General features: G+C 40.3%; 1 protein-coding gene across 3 annotated transcripts in view; it reads left to right on the forward strand.

Moving 5' to 3' along the window:
- DOCK2 (dedicator of cytokinesis 2) overlaps nucleotides 1-20,126 on the forward strand; it is a 495,629-nt gene that overhangs the window by 449,351 nt on the left and 26,152 nt on the right. For all 3 annotated transcript variants that reach the window (XM_037906215.2, XM_043520976.1, XM_043520978.1), the window contains 6 exons: nucleotides 308-397; nucleotides 1,767-1,871; nucleotides 4,566-4,707; nucleotides 9,975-10,056; nucleotides 13,873-13,957; nucleotides 15,587-15,673. In XM_037906215.2, coding sequence (XP_037762143.1) covers nucleotides 308-397; nucleotides 1,767-1,871; nucleotides 4,566-4,707; nucleotides 9,975-10,056; nucleotides 13,873-13,957; nucleotides 15,587-15,673 — 591 coding nt within the window. The remainder of the gene's footprint in view (nucleotides 1-307; nucleotides 398-1,766; nucleotides 1,872-4,565; nucleotides 4,708-9,974; nucleotides 10,057-13,872; nucleotides 13,958-15,586; nucleotides 15,674-20,126) is intronic.

Genomic DNA, 20,126 nt, shown 5'->3' on the forward strand with positions numbered 1-20,126 from the left:
CTATGTTTGGAGGATACTGAAAGGTCAGATGATTTTTGGCGGTGTTCTTGTAACTGTACCGGAGACTCACTTGTTCCTATCTATAATGAACCATAACATATTTTTACTCTGCACATTAAGCTGCTGTCCTGGAATTATCGGTGCCTTGAATCTTCCATTCCATACTTGTGGTTAATAAATATCTGCAGCTTAGAGATAGCCTAATCAATAAGGATACATAGTTAAACAGTGGTTCCTTAAAACCTTATTTGTTGGTGTTCGATTTTACCTGTGTAATTTTACTTTAGAATATGTGGTTACTTTGCAGATGTGGGAAGAATCAATATCCTTATGCAAAGAGCTAGCAGAACAGTACGAAATGGAAGTTTTTGACTATGAACTTCTAAGCCAGAACCTGGTAAGAACATACATGGCTCTCCAAAACATTTCAGGAACATAAATGAATATTTTTGAACTCTCAAATGGTAGATAGGTAGACGAGTTTTTGAAGAGTGCATAGGAATTTGTTATCCATATTGATTTTTAGATCATTTCGCATTCTTTACTTTGTCACCGATCATACCTTGATACCAAATTAAATAATAAAATTCCTGTGCTAAAGAGCCTTACAAAAGTAGTTAATTATTATATATGTATGTATGCATATTTAATCATTTGACACTATTCTAGAGATAAGATGAGATGAGACAAAGCAAATCCCAGGAGTCATTACCCTGCATTAATTGACTTGCAAGGTTTAAAAATTACCTAAAGGATACAGAATAGCCTTGTGCCCTTTTTTTGTTCTTCTTTATGATGTAGAAAGAAAGGTTTAAAGTATTCCCTCTCCCCGCATATGCTTTTGACATTAGAATTTCAGATCCTCTCAAGCCTGGAAGAGTCTGGTGAATGGAGAACTAGTGCCATCACAAGAGCCAATAGAATGAAAGCTGAGAAAATGAAAGAAAGAAGACAGGATTTTCAGGCCGGCTGTTTAAACACTGAGTGTTTTGTTTTTTACTCACACATATAAAGAAGCCTTTTTTGAAGATTTGACACCTTTGCCATTTCAGTGAAGGTGTTAGACACCTTCCTGAAGCTTCCAGGGGGAGTCAAAATTTGATATTCCTGAAATGTTTAAGGTGAAAAACAAATCTGGAGGAACCCCGACCACTCCTCAGACATGTACTTTTTCAAACTTCCTCCATATGTGATAAATCAAAAGATTACAACCCTTATTTTAAAAAAATCTCTTGCAGACCACATTTACATAGCCTAGACTCAATGCAATGTTATACTTGAGGACACTATAAATAAAATGAAGCACTGTTCTCGACTCAGTATAGCATACACACGTCTGCCCCTTATGCATCACTTCTAGCATTATGCTGAACAGCTGGCCCAGTCCTCACCAAGCTACATTAAGGACATGAAACATTTTCAAGTTCATTATCTCATTAACCTTATCAATGAAGTTCAGCTAGCTACGATGGATCCTACCTAGTCTGATTCTGAGGTGTCTGACAGCTTGTTTCCACACTTGCTCATTAGGGATATATGTGACTTTGCATACAGTTCATTTTAAATTGTTTAACCCCATTTAATTTAGCTGTGTATTATACTTACATAAACAATTTATAAAACAATTAACGTGGCACTCGTGTAAAGAGTGACTGAATGCTAAATTTTTTAAAAGATATCCCAGTAATGAGTTAAAATAGAAACCATTTTCCTTGAAGTATTATGATTCTGAATCAATAAGACTGAGATATCATTTTTGATTTCAGATTCAACAAGCTAAATTTTATGAAAACATCATGAAAATTTTGAGGCCTAAACCAGACTACTTTGCCGTCGGATATTATGGCCAAGGATTTCCCACATTCCTCAGGGTAAGTCTCTCTATGTATATTTATCCTTCAACTTTTTTTTATATACTCATATAAACACCACTGCACTGTACTAGTAAAAATGTAGTTGGTCTCTGGGGAAAACTGATCTTCATTTAATCCTGCATTGACACTAGATTTCACAATTATCTGAAGTATTATTTGTTATAATAGCACATTAAAGCCTTCCCAGATGGAAATCCTTCTAAATTGATTTATTCTGATTTCCCTTGTAGACTAGAATACCCTCGTAGTAGTAGTGATGGAGTAAAAAGGCAGCATGCTGAATCCTTACAAGATATTATAAGTAGGCAGAGGCTGCCCAAATTTTACATATTTCACAGACAGACTAATGAAGGTACAGGGTACCAGGAAGCAATGGAATGATGTTTGGAGTTCATATCAAAACTTAAAATCTAGTTCATTTTCACACACACTTGTAATTTTTTGTAGCTCTCATTATGAGTGAACAAAAGATGACACCTGAACTGGTCCCTAGCTATACCTGAAGGATGCGTGTCCACACTTCTGGGGGCTTGTCAGAGAAATAAGAGATAGTGCATGGATGATATAGTTGGTGGTGGTCCTGCTTTGAGTAGGGGTTGGACTAAATGACCTCCAGAGGTCTCTTCCAACCTTAATATTCTATGGCACGCTTAGGTTAAGTCTACAGTGCTCTAGCTTGCTGCACCTAACTGGTCGTGGCCACCCTGAAGTTGCGCACTAAGTGTATATCTACACTGCAGTTGGGAACAAGCCTCCCAGCCCACACAGACAGACTGGTGCTAGCTCCACTCAGGCTAGTGCGCTAATAGTACCATGGATATTGTAGCTCCAGCAAAGACTTGGGCTAGCCCCCCGAGCTCAGAGGCAGGAGGTTGGGTGAGCCTGAGAATAGGAGTTGCTTGTTCTGTCTGTACCCGGTGAACCTCCCTGCCTGACTAGTTCAGATAGGTTCACAGCCGCACATCCTGGGCTGTTTGTCTTAGACCATTTATTTCCCTCTTACATGGTAATACTGTGCAATACAGGCTTACAGCAAAGATAGACTCCCCTGCCCAGGCTCACCCTCTGAGCTTCCTTCTGAGTTCCTCCTGAGCTGCCCCTTGTATTCTCCCCAATTACTTTGTTAGCCCTCTGATTGTCACCTGGGTGCTCACAATCCCCCACCAGAAAATGTGTAACTGCCCTCACCTGGGCCTGCAGCCTTCCCCAGGTAGCACCCTGTCACACTGCCACATGGCCTGTAACATTCACACTTCTATTTTTAGTGTGCTAACTTGAATCTGTCAACCTGCGCTGGATGGCTTGCTCCCAGCTGCAGTGTAGACATACCCTAAAAGTTCCACAGTACACTTTGATGTATTGCCTATAGCGTTGGTACTGCCCACAGCAATAGGTCAAAGCGTATTATGGAGTTTTAGTGTGAGGTAGCAGGATCTGCATGGCAAGCTAGAACGCTGTAGATTTACACCTCAGCTTGCCACACACTAACTCTCTGTATAGATGGGCGCTGAATCAGCACTACTGCCTATCTAAATGCACATACACTCATTGACCCACCCCCATGCCTGTTCACCTATTGTTTGCCTTTTTTCATTTTACAACCACCATCTTAGAACCTTAGTCAAGAACCCAAATAAAAATAGGGATGTCAAAAGAGCTCAAGATACTTAGGCTCCTAAGTCCAATTGAACTTCACTGGCATTTGGCAGTCTAATTCCTTTAGGCTTCTTTGAAAATGCCAACCAACATTTCTAAATTTTCAGTATCACGGGACTTGTCTTGACTCTGAGACGCTACCAGGACAGGTCTTTCTGCCCATGTTCAGTATTATTGTGTTTGGCAAAGCATTAGTGCATTGAAATATTCACCACTGTCCAGAGTCCCTGTCTCAGTAAGGATACCCCTCACATAGGTACATTTGGTGTACTTTAAGGTACTATGGTAGTTCCAGCATAGCTTGAAATTACATCCTCATGCTTGAGTAGCAAATGCAATGCCTCCCTTCACCAGTTCAGCCTTACAGACTGGTTTTATGTGGAGGACATTCAGTGGAACCCCTGCAGAGGAGAGAATTTCACCTTATTTTTAGGTGTTGGGTATTTAGGCTAAAGATTTGACTACTCGCCTTTATTTAATTTAATAATAATGACTTTTCCCCCTGCTTCAAAAATTAACACTGAATGGGTGTGTTTCATATAACTATAAGGACACCTGCCTCTTTCTTTTCCGATCTCGTCACACCAAGTACACTGAACAACAGATGAGAACTCCTTGGAATTGACTGTGCTGTAAATTAGAAGTTTATAATACTGGGGAGAGGAACAGGGAGAAGAGAGGTTATATGTATATTATAAAGCAAGTTTCTTTCATAAAGGGGAAAGAAGAAAAGGAATTTTAACAGTTTACCCACCACCCCATTTCCTGTTTAATTACTACTGTAAAGGCACATTCTGAATTCAGTCTTTTTTTCCTCCTTCTGTCTCGCAGCATGAAGTATTTTCTTTGGGGAATCAGTGACAATTTCCTGGAGCTAGTGGAAGTGGGTTAGAATCAATTATTTATATTTCTGAAACAATTAGAGGCCCCTATCAGGTTCAGAGACCCCACAGTGCTAGGCCCTGTACAAACACACACACAGCCCCTGCCCCAAAGACCTTCCAGTCTAAGAAATCTAGTATTCGTCTCTTGCAGAACAAAGTGTTCATCTACCGTGGGAAGGAGTATGAGCGGAGAGAAGATTTCCAAGCACAGTTGATGAGCCAGTTCCCAAATGCAGAGAAGATGAACACCACCTCAGCCCCTGGAGAGGACATGAAAAACTCTCCTGGTCAATGTATCCTTAAAGATAGGAATTTACAGAATAAGGAAAAACTTGTTTTGTCAAGGGAGTCTGATAGCAACACTGTTGAAATTCATGGTTCCTGTGAATCTTGGTATGCAGCGATGGCAGTCACTGTTACTGAGGTTGGCTCTAGGGGACTTGATCATTCAAAGTTGTGAGTGTCTCTTGAGGTGCTGAGCATCCTCAAATCCTCTTAACAATGAAAAAACAGAATCGAGCTGCTTTGCTTGCCTGTAGATGTACTTGGTTCAGAGAAAAGGGATTTTGCCAGTATTAGTAAGCAGATGTGGCTTCAAGACGTACAAGGCTGGATGGAGAAAAGTTGTTCACCCTTGCCACAGAGGGCAGGACAAAAGACAATGGATTCAAATTGCAGCATAGCAGATTTAGATTGAATCTCAGGAAAAACTTCCTAACTGCGAGACCATAGGGCCACAGAACAGACTGCCTCGGGAGGTTGTGGTAGCTCCTTTACTGAAGGTTTATGAAAGGAAGCTGGATAGTGTTGGGTATTTTAGACACAATAAATCCTGTGTCTTGGCAGGGGGTAAGACTAGATGACTCTTGCAGTCCCTTCTAACCGTGCGATTCTAAAGTGGAGCTATGTTAAGAAGGAAGGTGCCTACAGGCAAGGGGCTCCTGTACAGTAGTACGGTGTAAATCTGTTGACTGAGGCAGTGCAGCACTGTGAACTAAATGACTATAAAATGATTTTATGGAAAGGCATGTGTTCAGCAGGCGTGTGCAGTAGCATGTACACAACTCCCATTAATGCGAACAGCAATTGTGTGTCTAATTCCCTTCACACCACACTCAAAACAGATTATGTACACTTTTTGTGGGTAGGACTGTGTCTTAGTCTGTGTTTCTACAACACCTAGTACGATGGGCGTCTTGTGCTTTTGTGGAACGTCACACTGCAATCAATGGTAAAACTCCCATTGGTTTCAATAGGAGCGGAGTTATGCCAACATTGATGGGTCTTAAAAATCCTACCCTAGAACTTCAAAACTTCAAATATTTGCGGATACATATGACCAATTGGTTTCGTTTTGTTTAAACTGGCTAACTTGCCTAAGTACACTGGTCTGAACTGGAAAAGGGAAAGGAAGAACAGTGAGAGATTAACTAGAGGATGCAAATGGAAGAAAAATATATTATGTTCTGAACTGGTAATAGATAGAAACTGCACTGAATTTGAAAAGAGGGTGAGGCTAGCAGACGTAACCTGTGTGGAACAGACAAAATAAGATAAGCATGATGTTCCACTGACCATTAGTTCAGTCAAAATCTGTAACCTGCATTGCTCAAATATTCCTATATTCCTCATGGGACAGAGCACCAGCAAACGTTTTTTTTTTTTTTCTGGATGTGCAACAGCTGCACTGTATGACCTTGAGCAAGTTGCTTCCCCACTTTGTCCCTCAGTTGTAAAAAAGGACAGTAAGGATTTTTACCTCACAGGAAAACTGTGAGGATGGATTCCTATTGTTTGGCAAGCACTTTGAGAGGCTCAGTTGGAGGGCTGTCAGTGCAAAGTGGTGCTGTTAAATACAATTCATGCATTTGTTCTGTCTGTAACATCAAATGTTATGAACAGCTAAATTTAGCTAATTCATGTGCTTTCACACCATATCAGTATTATTTACATCTTTCCAGTATTTCTTGGTTCCTTTCATTTCCATGATATTTCTGAATTATAGGAAAAGGTAATATTTCGTTGAAACATCATAAATATAAGTGTTTATTTTGTACTATGCTTTTTAATGACCTGACTCACTTACTGAACAGGAACCTAAAGTCTTGTAACCATTATGCATATCTCTTAAGCATACTTCATAACAGCTTGTCGAGATATCATCTGTTCCTTTCTCAGTCCCCAACACTCAAGAGGGGGGGAGCACTTAAAGAGAAGCTCTTATTGTACTTAATGTACCCTCCACCCTCCCTTCAAAAAACATACTTTAGCATACAGACATGTGATAGCTTTTGAAATCCACGCCGCCTGTGGCTACCTGCTGGGCATCGTTTCAGTAGTCTATTGTAATAACCAAACACGCTTCATTTTTATTTGAACAGTATATTGCAATTGTCCTCAAAAGCTGCACGCAACATCGGCTGGCTTCCTAGAACTGCTTGTAAATAAATCATGCACATGCTTTTCTAACATTTGAAATCTAAGTTTAAATCTACTTAGTCACTGACATGTCTTGTCTCACCAGCTTGGGTCTTTCCTCTCCTTCTCAAGAATCCTTTGCTTATGTTAGAAACACCCTGGTGGCCCAGTGACATAATTCTGAACAATACTCCCCCTTCATCCCCAAAATGCACCTGTACTACTGCACTTAGGGCTTGTCTACATAATTAGTTGTGCACTAACTAGCCTAAGTGGATTCTGGTGCATACTAAAAGTTTCCTAGCTTGTGCTGATGTTGTCCTGTGGTACTACGTTAACACACGCTAGGAAACTTGTGCTGCACACCAGCAGGGTCCACACAGGCCAGTTATTGCACAACATGCTGGTGTGCAGTGCACTAGAATTTCTACCCCAGCTGATGCTGCACTAACACAACTTGTAGACAAGCCCTTAATGTTTGAAATGCCTTTGTTGGACTTGGGGGGGGGGGAGTGGTTGTTGGTTTTTTTTGTTTTTTTGTTTTGTTTTTGTTTGTTTGTTTGTTTTTTGATGAAAAGCGAAACTAATGAGCAAACATGAGTACATTTGAAAACTCTGGAGGAGTCTGTTCACCGGAGTTCAGCTCTCCAGAGCTGACAGGGAGCTGCGGCACCAGCCATACCTGAAGGAATTCGGCTTCAGAGAGTGATCATTTCATAAAAGTGACAAGCACCTATTCACGTGACACCTCAGTTTCCAGTTTCACATATATAGGCTGTTTCTCTTCTAAGGCTTGTGTGCCCATCCTCTCTCTCCCCCAGTTCTGGGGCACTCTATTTTATCTTCTTTCGAGTTCACACACAGTTTACCTTTACCAACTTGGCGTGTAACAACTGTAGTGAGCAATAGCATTGGCTACCTTTAAAGTGGCAGGTCGTGTATCAGGTGGCATTCCTGTCTTTTACAGGCTTTTCATTCAAGACCTTCAATAAAGGCCACATGCATGACCTCCCTGAACAAGGCCTTCATTAAAGGCCACATGCATGACCTCCCTGTTCTGATTGAAACTGCCCTTGTACACCACCTGCCCTTTACAGATCCCACTGTCATTCCTTATGTCACCAGGCAGTAGCGCCATGGCTGTGGGCGTTCCTAGCCTTTGGAATGTGCTACATCATCAAATGCATCTCAAATAATCATTCTCCTCTTTATTTTAAAAAGAACTTAAAGGTATTTTCTTGTTTGGAATGCTCCTGGTAGATTGCTCACTTTTTGTCTCCTTTTCCTCATGTTCTGATCTGGACCATAAGAGAGCCACTGGTTTGGATCTGGATTCAAATGCCCCCAGCATTTGGGTGAGCAAAGGGTAACCAAAGGATCAGATATTACAGTTTAAACCCAGGATTATTTTTATCTCCTTTTAAAACTGTGTGTTTATTATTTGTAGGCTTCCCTATGGCACTGATCATTGTAGTATCTGAGCACCTCACATGGAAGGAATATGGGAGTAATAAATGGAGGGAACATTGGAGAATAAATGGAGGAAAGTAATATTACCTCAATTTTACAAATGGGGAACTGAAGCACAAAGAGACAGACAGACTTGCCCAAAATAACACTGGAACCCAGATCTCATGAGTTCCAGTCCAGTGCCTTAATCACTAGACTATATTTCCTCTCTAAAGGTCAGAGTCTGACATCCTTGCTCAGGATAAAGAGGAATTTACACCTAGGTAGTCCCACTGAAGTGAATGGGACTAGTTATAGAGCAAGGCACTACCACACGTAAGGAAAGATGGCAGAATCTGACTGTAAGTGCTTGAGTGAAATGTGTAAGAATATGATTTATGCCCACACAATATTCTATTGAAACTAAGCACGCACTTATAAAATGGAAATCTAAGACACAAGTGACACTGTGGCAGGGTGGACTAGGTCTGGAGGCCTCTTGGCCTTGCATCACCTTGCCCCAGAATAGAGTGGCGAGAAGTCCTCCAGGCAGCCTAGAGGGGGCTGCTGGAGTGACTAATAAGGGGCCAGAAGGGCCAGATAAAAGGCAAGCAGCAGAGCAGAGCCTTCAGTTGCTGTGTGGAGCTTGACGAGAGAGAACCAGGTGCCTGGCTGGCTAGACGAACAGCAGAACTGTGGATAGCTGACTGCAGAGAGTTCACCAGACAGAACTGGGCCCAGCAGAGGCTGCCAAAGACCGGCTGCCTGGCTGGATGGATAGAGTAGCAGCAGGACCATGAAAAGGTCACTGCAGGCAGGCTGAGCCCAGGGGACTGATCCCAGGACCTGGCCAGACCAGGTGAGGGTACTGAGATGGGCCCTGCTGGTCTGGTTGCAGACTGAGTCCTGAGAGGGCTGCTGAAAAAGACACCAGTTGAGGGTACCGAAATGGGCTCTGGCTGGGTGGTCGAAGAAGGCAGTACCTCAGGGAAGAAGCCTAAGAACTATGGCACCATACCAGGGCCATGATAAAAACTCAGAACTGTATACCCCGGAAAGGGGGGACAGCGTGTGCAGCTCGGCCACAGGTCTGAGCTGCCAAAGACCAGCTGAGAGAACCAGTAGCTGGGGTGAGGTGCCTGCAAGAGGCAGGCGCCACCCTGATGTAAGACCAAAAAAGAAAAGCAGGCTCACACCTAACCAAGAGAAGGGGCGCCATCCACGAGAGGTGTGGGCTGCCCCCCATGAAAGAACTGTGTTTGCAGGCACTATCAGCTAGAGAATAGGGGGCATGCACAAGAGGTGGGTGCCGACCCTATTACAGACACATAGTAATTTGGACAAAGATCTAAAACTTTAAACATCATGACATTTTGCCAATTGATGCCATACACTATGCCTATGTCAAAGTTAAGTAATGAAAATATTTGTATCAAATAGGCTTTGTTTTGTAATACAATAAACTATTCAGTGTGATAAATTAACTCACAGGCACTCTAACCTAACAGTAAACCTACTCAGATAACTGATACTGTATTGTATCTGTCTCAAAATTAGTCTGTTTTTTCAGTGTTAATGCCAAATATTTCCTCTCTAGAATAAAAATCTTAGGAAGATTGCTCTTGGACAACATGTTGTTTGTTTTCCAGGCTACATACTATCTTTCATATGTCCTTAACCTGTGTGATTTTAGACATTCAGTGCTTTACTGTGCAACCAGTTTTGGAGGAGCATACCAGATTCAAAAATAAGCCAGTACCCGATCAAATCATAAAGTAAGTTTATTTTTGTTGGATAAATGTTACCATAAAAGGTGTGAGAGTCTGGGTTAATAGTCTATGGAGAGAATTTTTTTTATAAACACAGCCAATTTATTGGTGAGCCAGGGTGCATGCACTTATCTCAGTTACTAAATGTATTTTTCCTGACATTTCAGAGAATCTCATCAGCCATTTAAACACTACCGTATGCTTACAGAAAAAAGCCCAAATTACTCTGGATATGCAGCCAGATTCTGTTCTAATATATACCCACTGCAGCTTCATTGATTTCAGTGGGACTGAAGAGTTGTGTGCCTGGGTAGTGTTTTGCCACAGTCTGCTTTTCTTCTCCCAAAAACACAGTTCCCAGCCTCTTATTCCAGTTCCCTGGGGAAATTGCAAGGGGATGGAGGATGTGGGTTTTTTTTTCTAGAACAGAACATGAGTTTGTATACTTGTCTGACCTCCAAACCAATGCCACTGTTTGTTGCTAATACACTTCCTCACAGCCTATGGGGTAAAGTCAATGGGAATCGGAAGGAAGCAAATGTTAGTTCCTTCAAATTCCCTCCTGAAACTACTCATTTAAAGCATGGGCTAAGAGCAGCAGCAATAGGTAACTGGGGATAGGTTTAGATTAAAAGAAGATCTACCTGGCTAGTAGCAAGAACCACCTAAACAAACGCACACAGGTGAGCGCTGGGGGCAGCAGAACCAATATTAGTAGAGGACCAGAGACAGATCCAGTTTAAAAACTACTCTATATGCTATTGTAGCCTCAGGGGCAATGCTCGGCTCCTCTCCCTCTCTTCCCAGTGATGTCACCTCTGGTGGTTTCAGCAACACCAAGACAGCATCTCTACAACTGCTGCTTTTCTGTTCTTCCACCATGCCGAATTCAGAGAGCCCTGACTCTCCAGGAACAGTGACACCACTCATCCTGCTTGCCCTCCCTGCCTGAGACAGCTGCTGTCACCTCTGAACATTAAAACTCACGAGTGTTTGCATGGCACTCTCTTGCTTTCTCTAATTCTCCCAACATATCTACTCATAATTATTTTTTTGCTCCTTCCTGGCACCTTCCTTCCCTGCTTATCCTCTCCTGAGCTCTACTCTCATCTCACTCTGCCCTCAGAAGACTGCTCCCTGAGTTCATAGGCTGGGGAGGGAGAATCCTGGTGCCCTAGGGTGGGTGGATCTTCCTCCTAAGTCCAAGTCTGGATTGGATTCACACACCTCACCTCCCTCCCTACCCAGTTGCCGGTGGCTCACCATGCTCCTGGGAAGTCTTTTGTTCCTGGGGACTGGCTCTATCCCCCAAAAACCCTTCCCAGAAACTAGGATGACCAGATGTCCCTATTTTATAGGGACAGTGCCGATTTGGGGGGCTTTATCTTATATAGGCTCCTATTACCCTCCATCCCCTGTACCGATTTTTCACACTTGCTAGCTGGTCACCTTACCAGAAACATACCTGGGTCCTGATGTCCCACATATTAATAATAATCTAGCTGATCCAGTTTCAGATCTCTTATTGCTACTAGTAGTCCTAGGAAAAAGTGGTCAAAACTGAATTCCCTTTTCAGTGTGCCCTTACTATTGAAGTAAGGCAGACATTGCAGAGGTGAATTGCTGGCGTTCCATGTATTGGTTTAGAAGGCTTTAATTCAGTGGGAAGAAAAATGTACATCTTTAATGGAGTGGAAATGTGGTAGCTTGGTTCAAATCTGCTCTGTCACCACTTGCACCCAATCTATTCAGCTGTCATATATGTCAAGGATATTAGCACTATACATGCTCTCCTTGGAACTGATCACTGCTAGGTAATATCTTTCTTTTCAGGAACACACAGATAACAGCAAATTATCCTTATCTTTTTAGTCTAATCCTGTTCAGGCAGCTTTGCAGAAATATAAGACTCAGTGATATCTTCTTAGTTGAATAAAAGGGTCTTGATTCTTAGTGAAGAGAATTTTCTGAAAGCAATGTGAGGCAGCTGCATTTTGCTTGGGAAGGATGGTGTCATGTAGTTCCACATTTGAAGGAATCTCAGGGTTACCTTTAACAATATTGGCATTAAGTCTCTTCAAAAAGAAGGCTGAAAGTTCAACAGCTTTTTATTGCCTTATTAAATACAGTTAGAATCCACTGCCCTGGCTCCTTCTGATTTATAAACTGTTCCACAGGCTTTTGTTACATTCAGAATGGATTACTGCAATTCTTTGTCTGCAGGTTTGTCAGTAACATCTTTACAGATATTGCAACTAATCCAGAATGCAAAAGCATGAATGATCCACCTAAAACTAAAAGGATGGGAACAAGCACATTTCTCTTATTTTGAAATGAAATGTAATTTGGTGCTCCCAGTTTCAACTTGAATGTATTTTATCATTGGTGACTGACAAGCACCTCAGTGAAATTGGCCTCTTTGACTGGACTTTAAAGTCACTCCAATGCCAGCCACAGTTTGAACTTGGTGCTGTAAGACTCTTGAAATCCCCTGCATAAAAGAAAATCTTTTGCCTTATGTAAGATTTTGTAATCACGTCTCAGACGCAGAACTCAGCCAGACTGCACTAAATTTCTTCCACCAAAAATAGGGAGGATTTATTTTTGAGAAGAGTACTTGTTTGTAAGTATAATTCTTATTTGTAAGAGGTGATTTTAGTGTATTCATTCTAGTAAAGTAGTTGAAAATTTCTGTCCTAAAAGTGGTTATATAAAATTATTTGAATTGATATGCCTCTTTAATCAGTGTGATTTACCAAAGAGGTAATTTCAGTGGTTGTCACCTAGTTCAGGACTCATACACTTACAATAATGAGCAAAATGAGAGTGCTCTTTGGCCAGACTTGGCCCTATGTTTTCTAAGCCTACTCAGCCAAAATACCAGGTCATTTTTGAAATTCTTTCTAGAAATATTTATGTAAGTTGCACCTAGTCCTAAAACATTGTTTTTGCCCTGCAAAGTCCATCTCTGCTTGGCTTTGCTTTAAATTGAATTCCTATAAATAAATAAAGTCTCCTGGGCAGTAAAATATTTAAAGTATGTTTTGTGTTCTTTTCAAGTTACCTCTCAATCCTCTCTAATTGTATGGTAAAGTGGGCCCCGGGGGGGGGGGGGGGGGGCGGGCGGCGGCGAGGGCGAGGGCGAGGTGGATGTTCCTCTTGCTGTGCAACAGTAGTTGAAGATTATTTTTTAGCTAAGGAGATCATAGTATGAAAATTCATTGGATGCTACTGGTGTATTCGACCTTGATATTCCATTTCTATTAGATTTTTTTTCAAAATCCATCGAGATGTGACAAGAAATAGTTGTTTATGGCTTCATATGTTTAATAAACAGCTATTTTGCTGTGTTGTAGGCAGAATTATCCAGAGATCTGATCAACTGATTTAGCATCGGAAGTGTTTGAACAAGCACACTTTTAAGTCCAAAACAAAATATCATCTACTCCACTTGGTCACTTACTGTTCTTAACCATATACAGTGCTTTTTGGGTCAATCCGTAAAACATAATTCAGAGGTGCATGTCAATAAAAGCAAAACCCTCCACTACAGCTTCCCCTAGGTATTTCAGCCGTATTTTGAAAGGCTCACATCCTCCAGGTCATAGTCAAGGCACATCTGTGATGAAACTTAGTGCTACTGTCCCTGTTCAGTGGATAAATGATTTCAGTCTTCGTTGCTGTTGTTGCTGCACTTTTCACAAACACTAAATCACACTTAATTTAAAAAATAAAATCAGACAAAAAGAAAGCCATTTACTTTGATGGTGGGATCCAGCTGTACTTGAATTATGCTTTTTACATCTTCTTTAAATCTTTCAGCTTTTATAAATCCAACTACGTTCAACGATTCCACTACTCAAGACCAGTCAGGAAAGGATCTGTTGACCCTGAAAATGAATTTGCTGTAAGTAATTTTTTGACATGGCAGCATCTTTGTAAAACATGTTGGAGTTGCTGTGCTTGTGAATTCAGAGATTAATCCTTTAATAGTCACGCCCAGCTGCCCCACTATGGAAGGCCTACTTTCAAGATCTGAAACAAGACCTATTTTCATTTCAACTACAGTACAATTTAAATCTAGGGCTTCTCTATTTTTACATTACTCTAAGTACTTTTCAACATAGTCTCGTTTTACATTTCCTGATTTGTACCCTAATTTCCCATTTTATGATCTTAATACTTGGTTGTTTGAATTTTAGGTAAAACCTCTCTGTTAAGTAAGTGAAATACAATTTGGTTGTGCAGGAAAGTTGTCTAGTAAAATTTTCTGTTAAGCAAGACAAAATATAAATACATATCAATAAAATGCATCGCCACTAGTACTTAGTAACTGCTCCACTCATAAGCTACCGGTATGGGCTAAGGAGTGTAAATTGTCTGTTTTCATCACTCATGTGAAGTGATGAGTGCTGTATATACCATACTGACTCACATCAGCTGTTCAGTAATGCAATAGCTATAAATAATGTTCATGGTTTTAATATACTTTGAGATCTACAAGTGCTGTAAATTATATGATTTTTATAATGTCATGTACAACAGTGTGGTAAGTTTTCTTACTTTAGAGGAATAAATATATAAAGTTTCATTATATCATAAAATTGTGAAGTTGAATATATTTTTCTAGTCACATTTTATGGTAAACCAGTGCTGTCAGGATATTGGTGGGGAAAACAACTTAAGTTTTCAGATTTGTAAGAGCACCTTATTTCAAAATGGTACGAAGCACTTAAATTATGTGTATTGTTCTGATCAGTGACTAATAGCACTAACTAGTGATAGATCTTGTGTGGGCAGGGACTGTACACACTGTCCCACACCCAGAGCAAGTGACACTAGCTGTATCCTGTGCTCCCAGTTCTAGAACTTTAACATCCTGGCATGGTGATGTGTAATGCGTCTGTCTAAGAATCAGACACTGTAGTAACACATTGTACCTTTTGAGGAAGGTAAATATTAGTATTTCTGTTTTACATATGGGACACTTGACAGTGAGGCTGTGTCTGCATTAGACCTGTTGTTAAAATTTCCCACTGTTGCTACCACCAACTCGGCTCCCCATGGTAACAATAATAGGAGGAGCATTAGGGAAGGCAGACTGCTAGCAGTTTAATCTGCCATGTTGTCTAACCTGCTTACAGCAACAAAGTGGTTACAATTCTGGCACTGTAATATAGAACTCCTCCTGCTGCTAGGACCAGTTGTTTTCCTTAAAGTTTCTTAATTCAGAGTAAAGAAGGCCAGAGTAAGTGATTTACCAGAGATCAAACAGTCAATAGTGGCAGAGCTGGGAATAGAAATTTGGGGGTTCCTTACCTGGTAGAGACTGAGAGCGTAATGATGACCTAGTTTTGAAACAATAAACCACAAATTGCTGTGCTGGATTCCCTTTGCTGCGTCTTTCTATGCACAAATTATCCTATGTCATTTTTCTACCTAATCTTTTATTTTGCAATGTAATTTTCTATCAACTTCTATCCTGAAAAGACTAAGGTTTCAATCCTGTCTCTTTTTTAAAAAAAAACAACAACAGTCTATGTGGATTGAGAGAACATCATTTGTTACAGCTTACAAACTTCCTGGAATTCTGCGTTGGTTTGAGGTTGTCTCCATGTCACAGGTGGGTATTTACATGCTAAGTATCCTGATATACAAATTAATGTATATAAATGCAGTGTAGCGGTTCTAACACAGACTTATTTTGAGATTAAATGGTTCAAATTTTTATTTATTTATTTATTTTCTAAATCTACTCACAAGACTGCTACTCTGTACATTTTAGGTTTTTTTGTGAAATCCCTGAAAGCTACATGGAAACTATTTTAAAACATCATAAGAGAAGCTCAAACTAATGTATATCCGAAATAAAAAAAATGACACCATGGCTAAGCAGCAGAGTGAAAGAGGCAATTAGAGGCAAAAAGGCAATCTTTAAAAACTGGCAGTCAAACCCTACAGAGGAAAAACAGAAAGGAGCATAAACTCTGGCAAGTCAAATGCAAAAGTATAATTAGGCAGGCCAAAAAAGAATTTGCAGAGCAACTAGCAAAAGACACAAAAACTAAGAGCAAAAAAAAAAAAATTACGTACATCAGAAGTAGGAAGCCTGCCAACAACCAGGGAGGCCACTGGGGGTACATCTACATGGGATTAAAAGACCTGCAGCATGGCTGTGGCTGGCCTGGGCAGCTGGCTCAAGCTGCTGGGACTCAAGCTTCAGGGCTCATTTGGGCTCAGGCTGGAGTCTGAGTTCTCACAGCATCCCAGAGCTCTGGCTCCAGCCCAAGTATGCACATGTACATAGCAATTTTTGAGCACTGGAGCTCAAGCCCCACTGGCTTGAGACAGCTGACCTGGGCCAGCCGCAGGTTTTGTATCCCTGTGTAGACAAACCCTGGATGATCAAAGTGCTAAAGGATCACTTAAGGAAGACGGACCTGTTGCACAGAAGCTAAATGAATTATTTGCATTGGTCTCCTCTGCAGAGGATGTGAGGAAGATTTCCACACCTGAGCCATTCTTTTAAGGTGACAAATCTAGGGTGACAGATTGAGATGTCAATAAAGGTAGTTTTTGAATAAATAGGTAAATTAAACATTAAGAAGTTACTAGGACCAGATGGTATTCACCCAAGGAATCTGAAGCAACTCAATTATGAAATTGTAGAATTAACAACTCTGGTATGTAACTTATCATTTAAATCAGTGTCTGGCCCAGATGACTTCAGAATACCTAATATAGTGCCAATTTTTTAAAAAAGGCTCCAGAGGAAATTTTGGCAATTACAGTGTGATTAAACCTAATTTCAGTACCAGGCAAACTGGTTGAAACTGTAGTAAAAAACAGAATTATCAGACACAGAGTTGAACATGATATGTTGGGGAAGAGTCAACACAACATGCTTCCCCAATCTTTTAGAACTCTTTGACTGGAGTCAACAAGTGTGTGGACAAGGGTGATCCAGTAGATATAGTGTACATGGATTTTCAGAAAGCCTTTGACAAGGTCCCTTACCAACGGCTCTTCAGCAAAGTAAGCAGTCCTGGGATAAGAGGGAAGGTCCTCTTGAGGAGCAGTAACTGGTTAAAAGATAGGAAACAAATGGTAGGAATAAATGGTCACTGTCATTAGATAGGATACTGGGCTACATGGACTCTTCCCATTATTATGTTCTTATATTGCTGGGGTAGGTGGTTGGTAGTTTTTACCAGTGGCTGATAAAATATTGACCAATATTTGTGGAGTACAAAAGTTGTCTCTTTCACCAACAGAAAATGGTCTAATGAAAAAATATTACCTCAACCACCTTGTATGTGTCATGGAAAACATAACATTTTGACATTTTATTGCAAATGAGTAAAACATCTATGTAAAAGGTGGAAGATAACCATATATCTTGCCTGACAATTTTTCTACTAGATTTTGACAGAATCTCTACTTTAGTGCAATACATTGAAATGACTGACACCTCAGCCCTGCTGTGGTTAAAGATTACAACTCATATATCCTTTGTAAGGTACTGTCCTGAGACTCCCTGACAAAAGGGGTAGTCAGTCTTAAAAAAAATACATACAAGTGGTCATGGGCAAGCCTCTTGGCTTTTGGAGTGAGGGCTTATCGACACAGACACTTTAAGTGCAGCAAGCCAGAGTGTAAATCTACAGCACACTAGCTTTCTGTTTGGACCCTGTTACCAAACACTAATAGTTCTGTAGTGTTAGCACAAGGTAGCAGGCTCCTCCGGGCCAGCTAGTGCATAGCAAGCTGATGCACTGCAGATTTACACCCTGGCTTGTTGCACATAAAGTGTCTGTATAGACAAGTTCTGAGGTATTGTTGGTACATGGCGGGCCAAAGAGGTGTTGGCAATTACTAGTACAAAAATAATTTAAGATTCCTTCAGTTTTACTAATTCTGACCTTCCTTGTTTTGAGGAATTTGTCAACATTATTTATACTTGGGAAAAAAAGCTTCTCTTTACATTATTTCAGTTTTTATCTGCTGTAATTGCACAAAAGTAGTTCTCAGCATCATATTTATTACAGTTCCCTTGAATTGACACTGGCGATCTGAGATCATCTGAAGGAAATCCCTTTGGGGATGACTTATCATAAAACGTGATAATAGTATCCCCTTTGGTAATGTGAACATTATAAGTTCTCAGAGGTATCGCTCTGATTTCCTCATAAAATGCACATAAAACTTACAATTTATGGCCACTAAAAGAATTTGGACAATTTTTAAAATTATTGGTTTTGCCTTTACTCTACACGTGATCACTTTCTTTCTTCAGGAGCCACTTCTATCAAAAAAATTAAAAAGGATAGAAGGAACAATAGGCACCTCTTACTCAATAGACTCCTTGTCTTCTCGTTGCTTGCAGTAAATCAGTATGGGAAATTGGGAATTAGTTCAGTGTAGCAAAGGGAACTCCGCCAATCCCCACAAAATGAATACACCAGCAATAGTCAGGCTGAGGATTGGGAGCCACAAGTGGCTTTTTAATGTGTCTCCTGTGGCTCCTTGCAGCACATGGTATTAAACCACTGTGTGCTTTAATTATTAACCAGTCTAAGTCATTAACCATTCAGGATGCTTTGAATAATATATATAAAATAGTAAATGAAATAATGAATTCACACAATTGTGGCTCTTTTAGGTGACATTGATCGTTACTTTGGCTTGTGAGCATCACTTGAAATACACACACATGTAGATGCACTAAAAGAGACAGGACCGTTAGGAAATATCTGACATGAAGCCCAAAAAAGCAATTGGAGGGGAAGAGGGTTGCCCCTCTTCCTAACCTGCTGCCTTAACAGGGTTTTGGGGGGGGGTTTTGTTTGTTTTTTTTAAATTTGATCCACTAAAAATCCCATTGACCATAAAACTGGACATCACTTCAGATCCAGGATCTCAAATGTCCTGCTAAAAGAAACCTGGCTTATGAAGGATATAAGAGCTTGATTCAGGGGAAAAGAACATGAGTCCCTTCCACAGAAGGCCTGCTCAAAGCCAAATGGAAGCCCTGATTAATACAGCTAGTAGCACAGAAATGGAATATGAGATTTTTATTTCTGCTTCAGACCCATATTAGAACTATCACAGCAAGTTAAAATCTTTACATCTTGAGTGTTCTATAAATTTTATGAAGTACAACTCAGGTGGTTAACAACAGTCAGGAATTGGAATTCCATTGTTTAGCCACGCATAGCTTTTATAGCCTAAAAGAACACAGGAGATTTAATACTTACAAAACCTGTGGACCCCAAAGTCTGGGCAGCTTCATTGAAAAGTTTTAACTGTGGCTCAACTCTAGACAAACTCCCTCATTTTTCAGTAGCGCAAAGGAATGGTTATTTATTTTGAGATGGAAACATGCAGAAAACTTAGTGATTTTGTTTGAGTTGAAGCCCTGTGAACTGTAAATAATTTGACTAAAACAATTTGAATTTAAATGGCTAAATTTCACATAACTCTGAATGTAAATTCCAGAGTATTATATTTAAATACTATATACTGTATATAGGCCAATTATAAATATTACCTGATTTCCTTCTTATGTGTCACATTCATCAACATATTAGGATCATATTGTAAAATCCACACAAAGGTTTTGCCTTCAGGAAAAACTGCATTTTAAAAATATTTCCTTGGCAACTTACATTTATAACCAAGTATAGAAATGTGAGTATGAGACTGTCAAATTAAAGTTCAGTCTTAAAAGAAAAACGTGCTTATGTATGTTACTAGCAGCATCCTAAATTATTACAAAAGAAAATAAAATCAAATTTCCTTTACCATTTATAGAGGGCTTTTTAAAAAAAATTTGTCATTCATTTTTGAGAAAGAGAAACTCGTGAGCTTATTTTCACTCTTGTTTTTATTCATTAACTGCAGTATTAACATACCTACCAGTATTTCATGTGGCTAAAGCAGGACACAGCACCACTCAGGTTTGGCCTGTCTGCCCCTCTGTAGATGGAGATGGAGAAGCTGATGGGCCAGATGTGAGTGGCACTGTGACCCCGTGCTCCAAGTGGCAATGCCACTCAATTTGAGGGCCCTCTCAA

This window comes from Chelonia mydas, chromosome 8 (genome assembly GCF_015237465.2).
Source record: "Chelonia mydas isolate rCheMyd1 chromosome 8, rCheMyd1.pri.v2, whole genome shotgun sequence".
Lineage (NCBI taxonomy): Eukaryota > Metazoa > Chordata > Testudines > Cheloniidae > Chelonia > Chelonia mydas.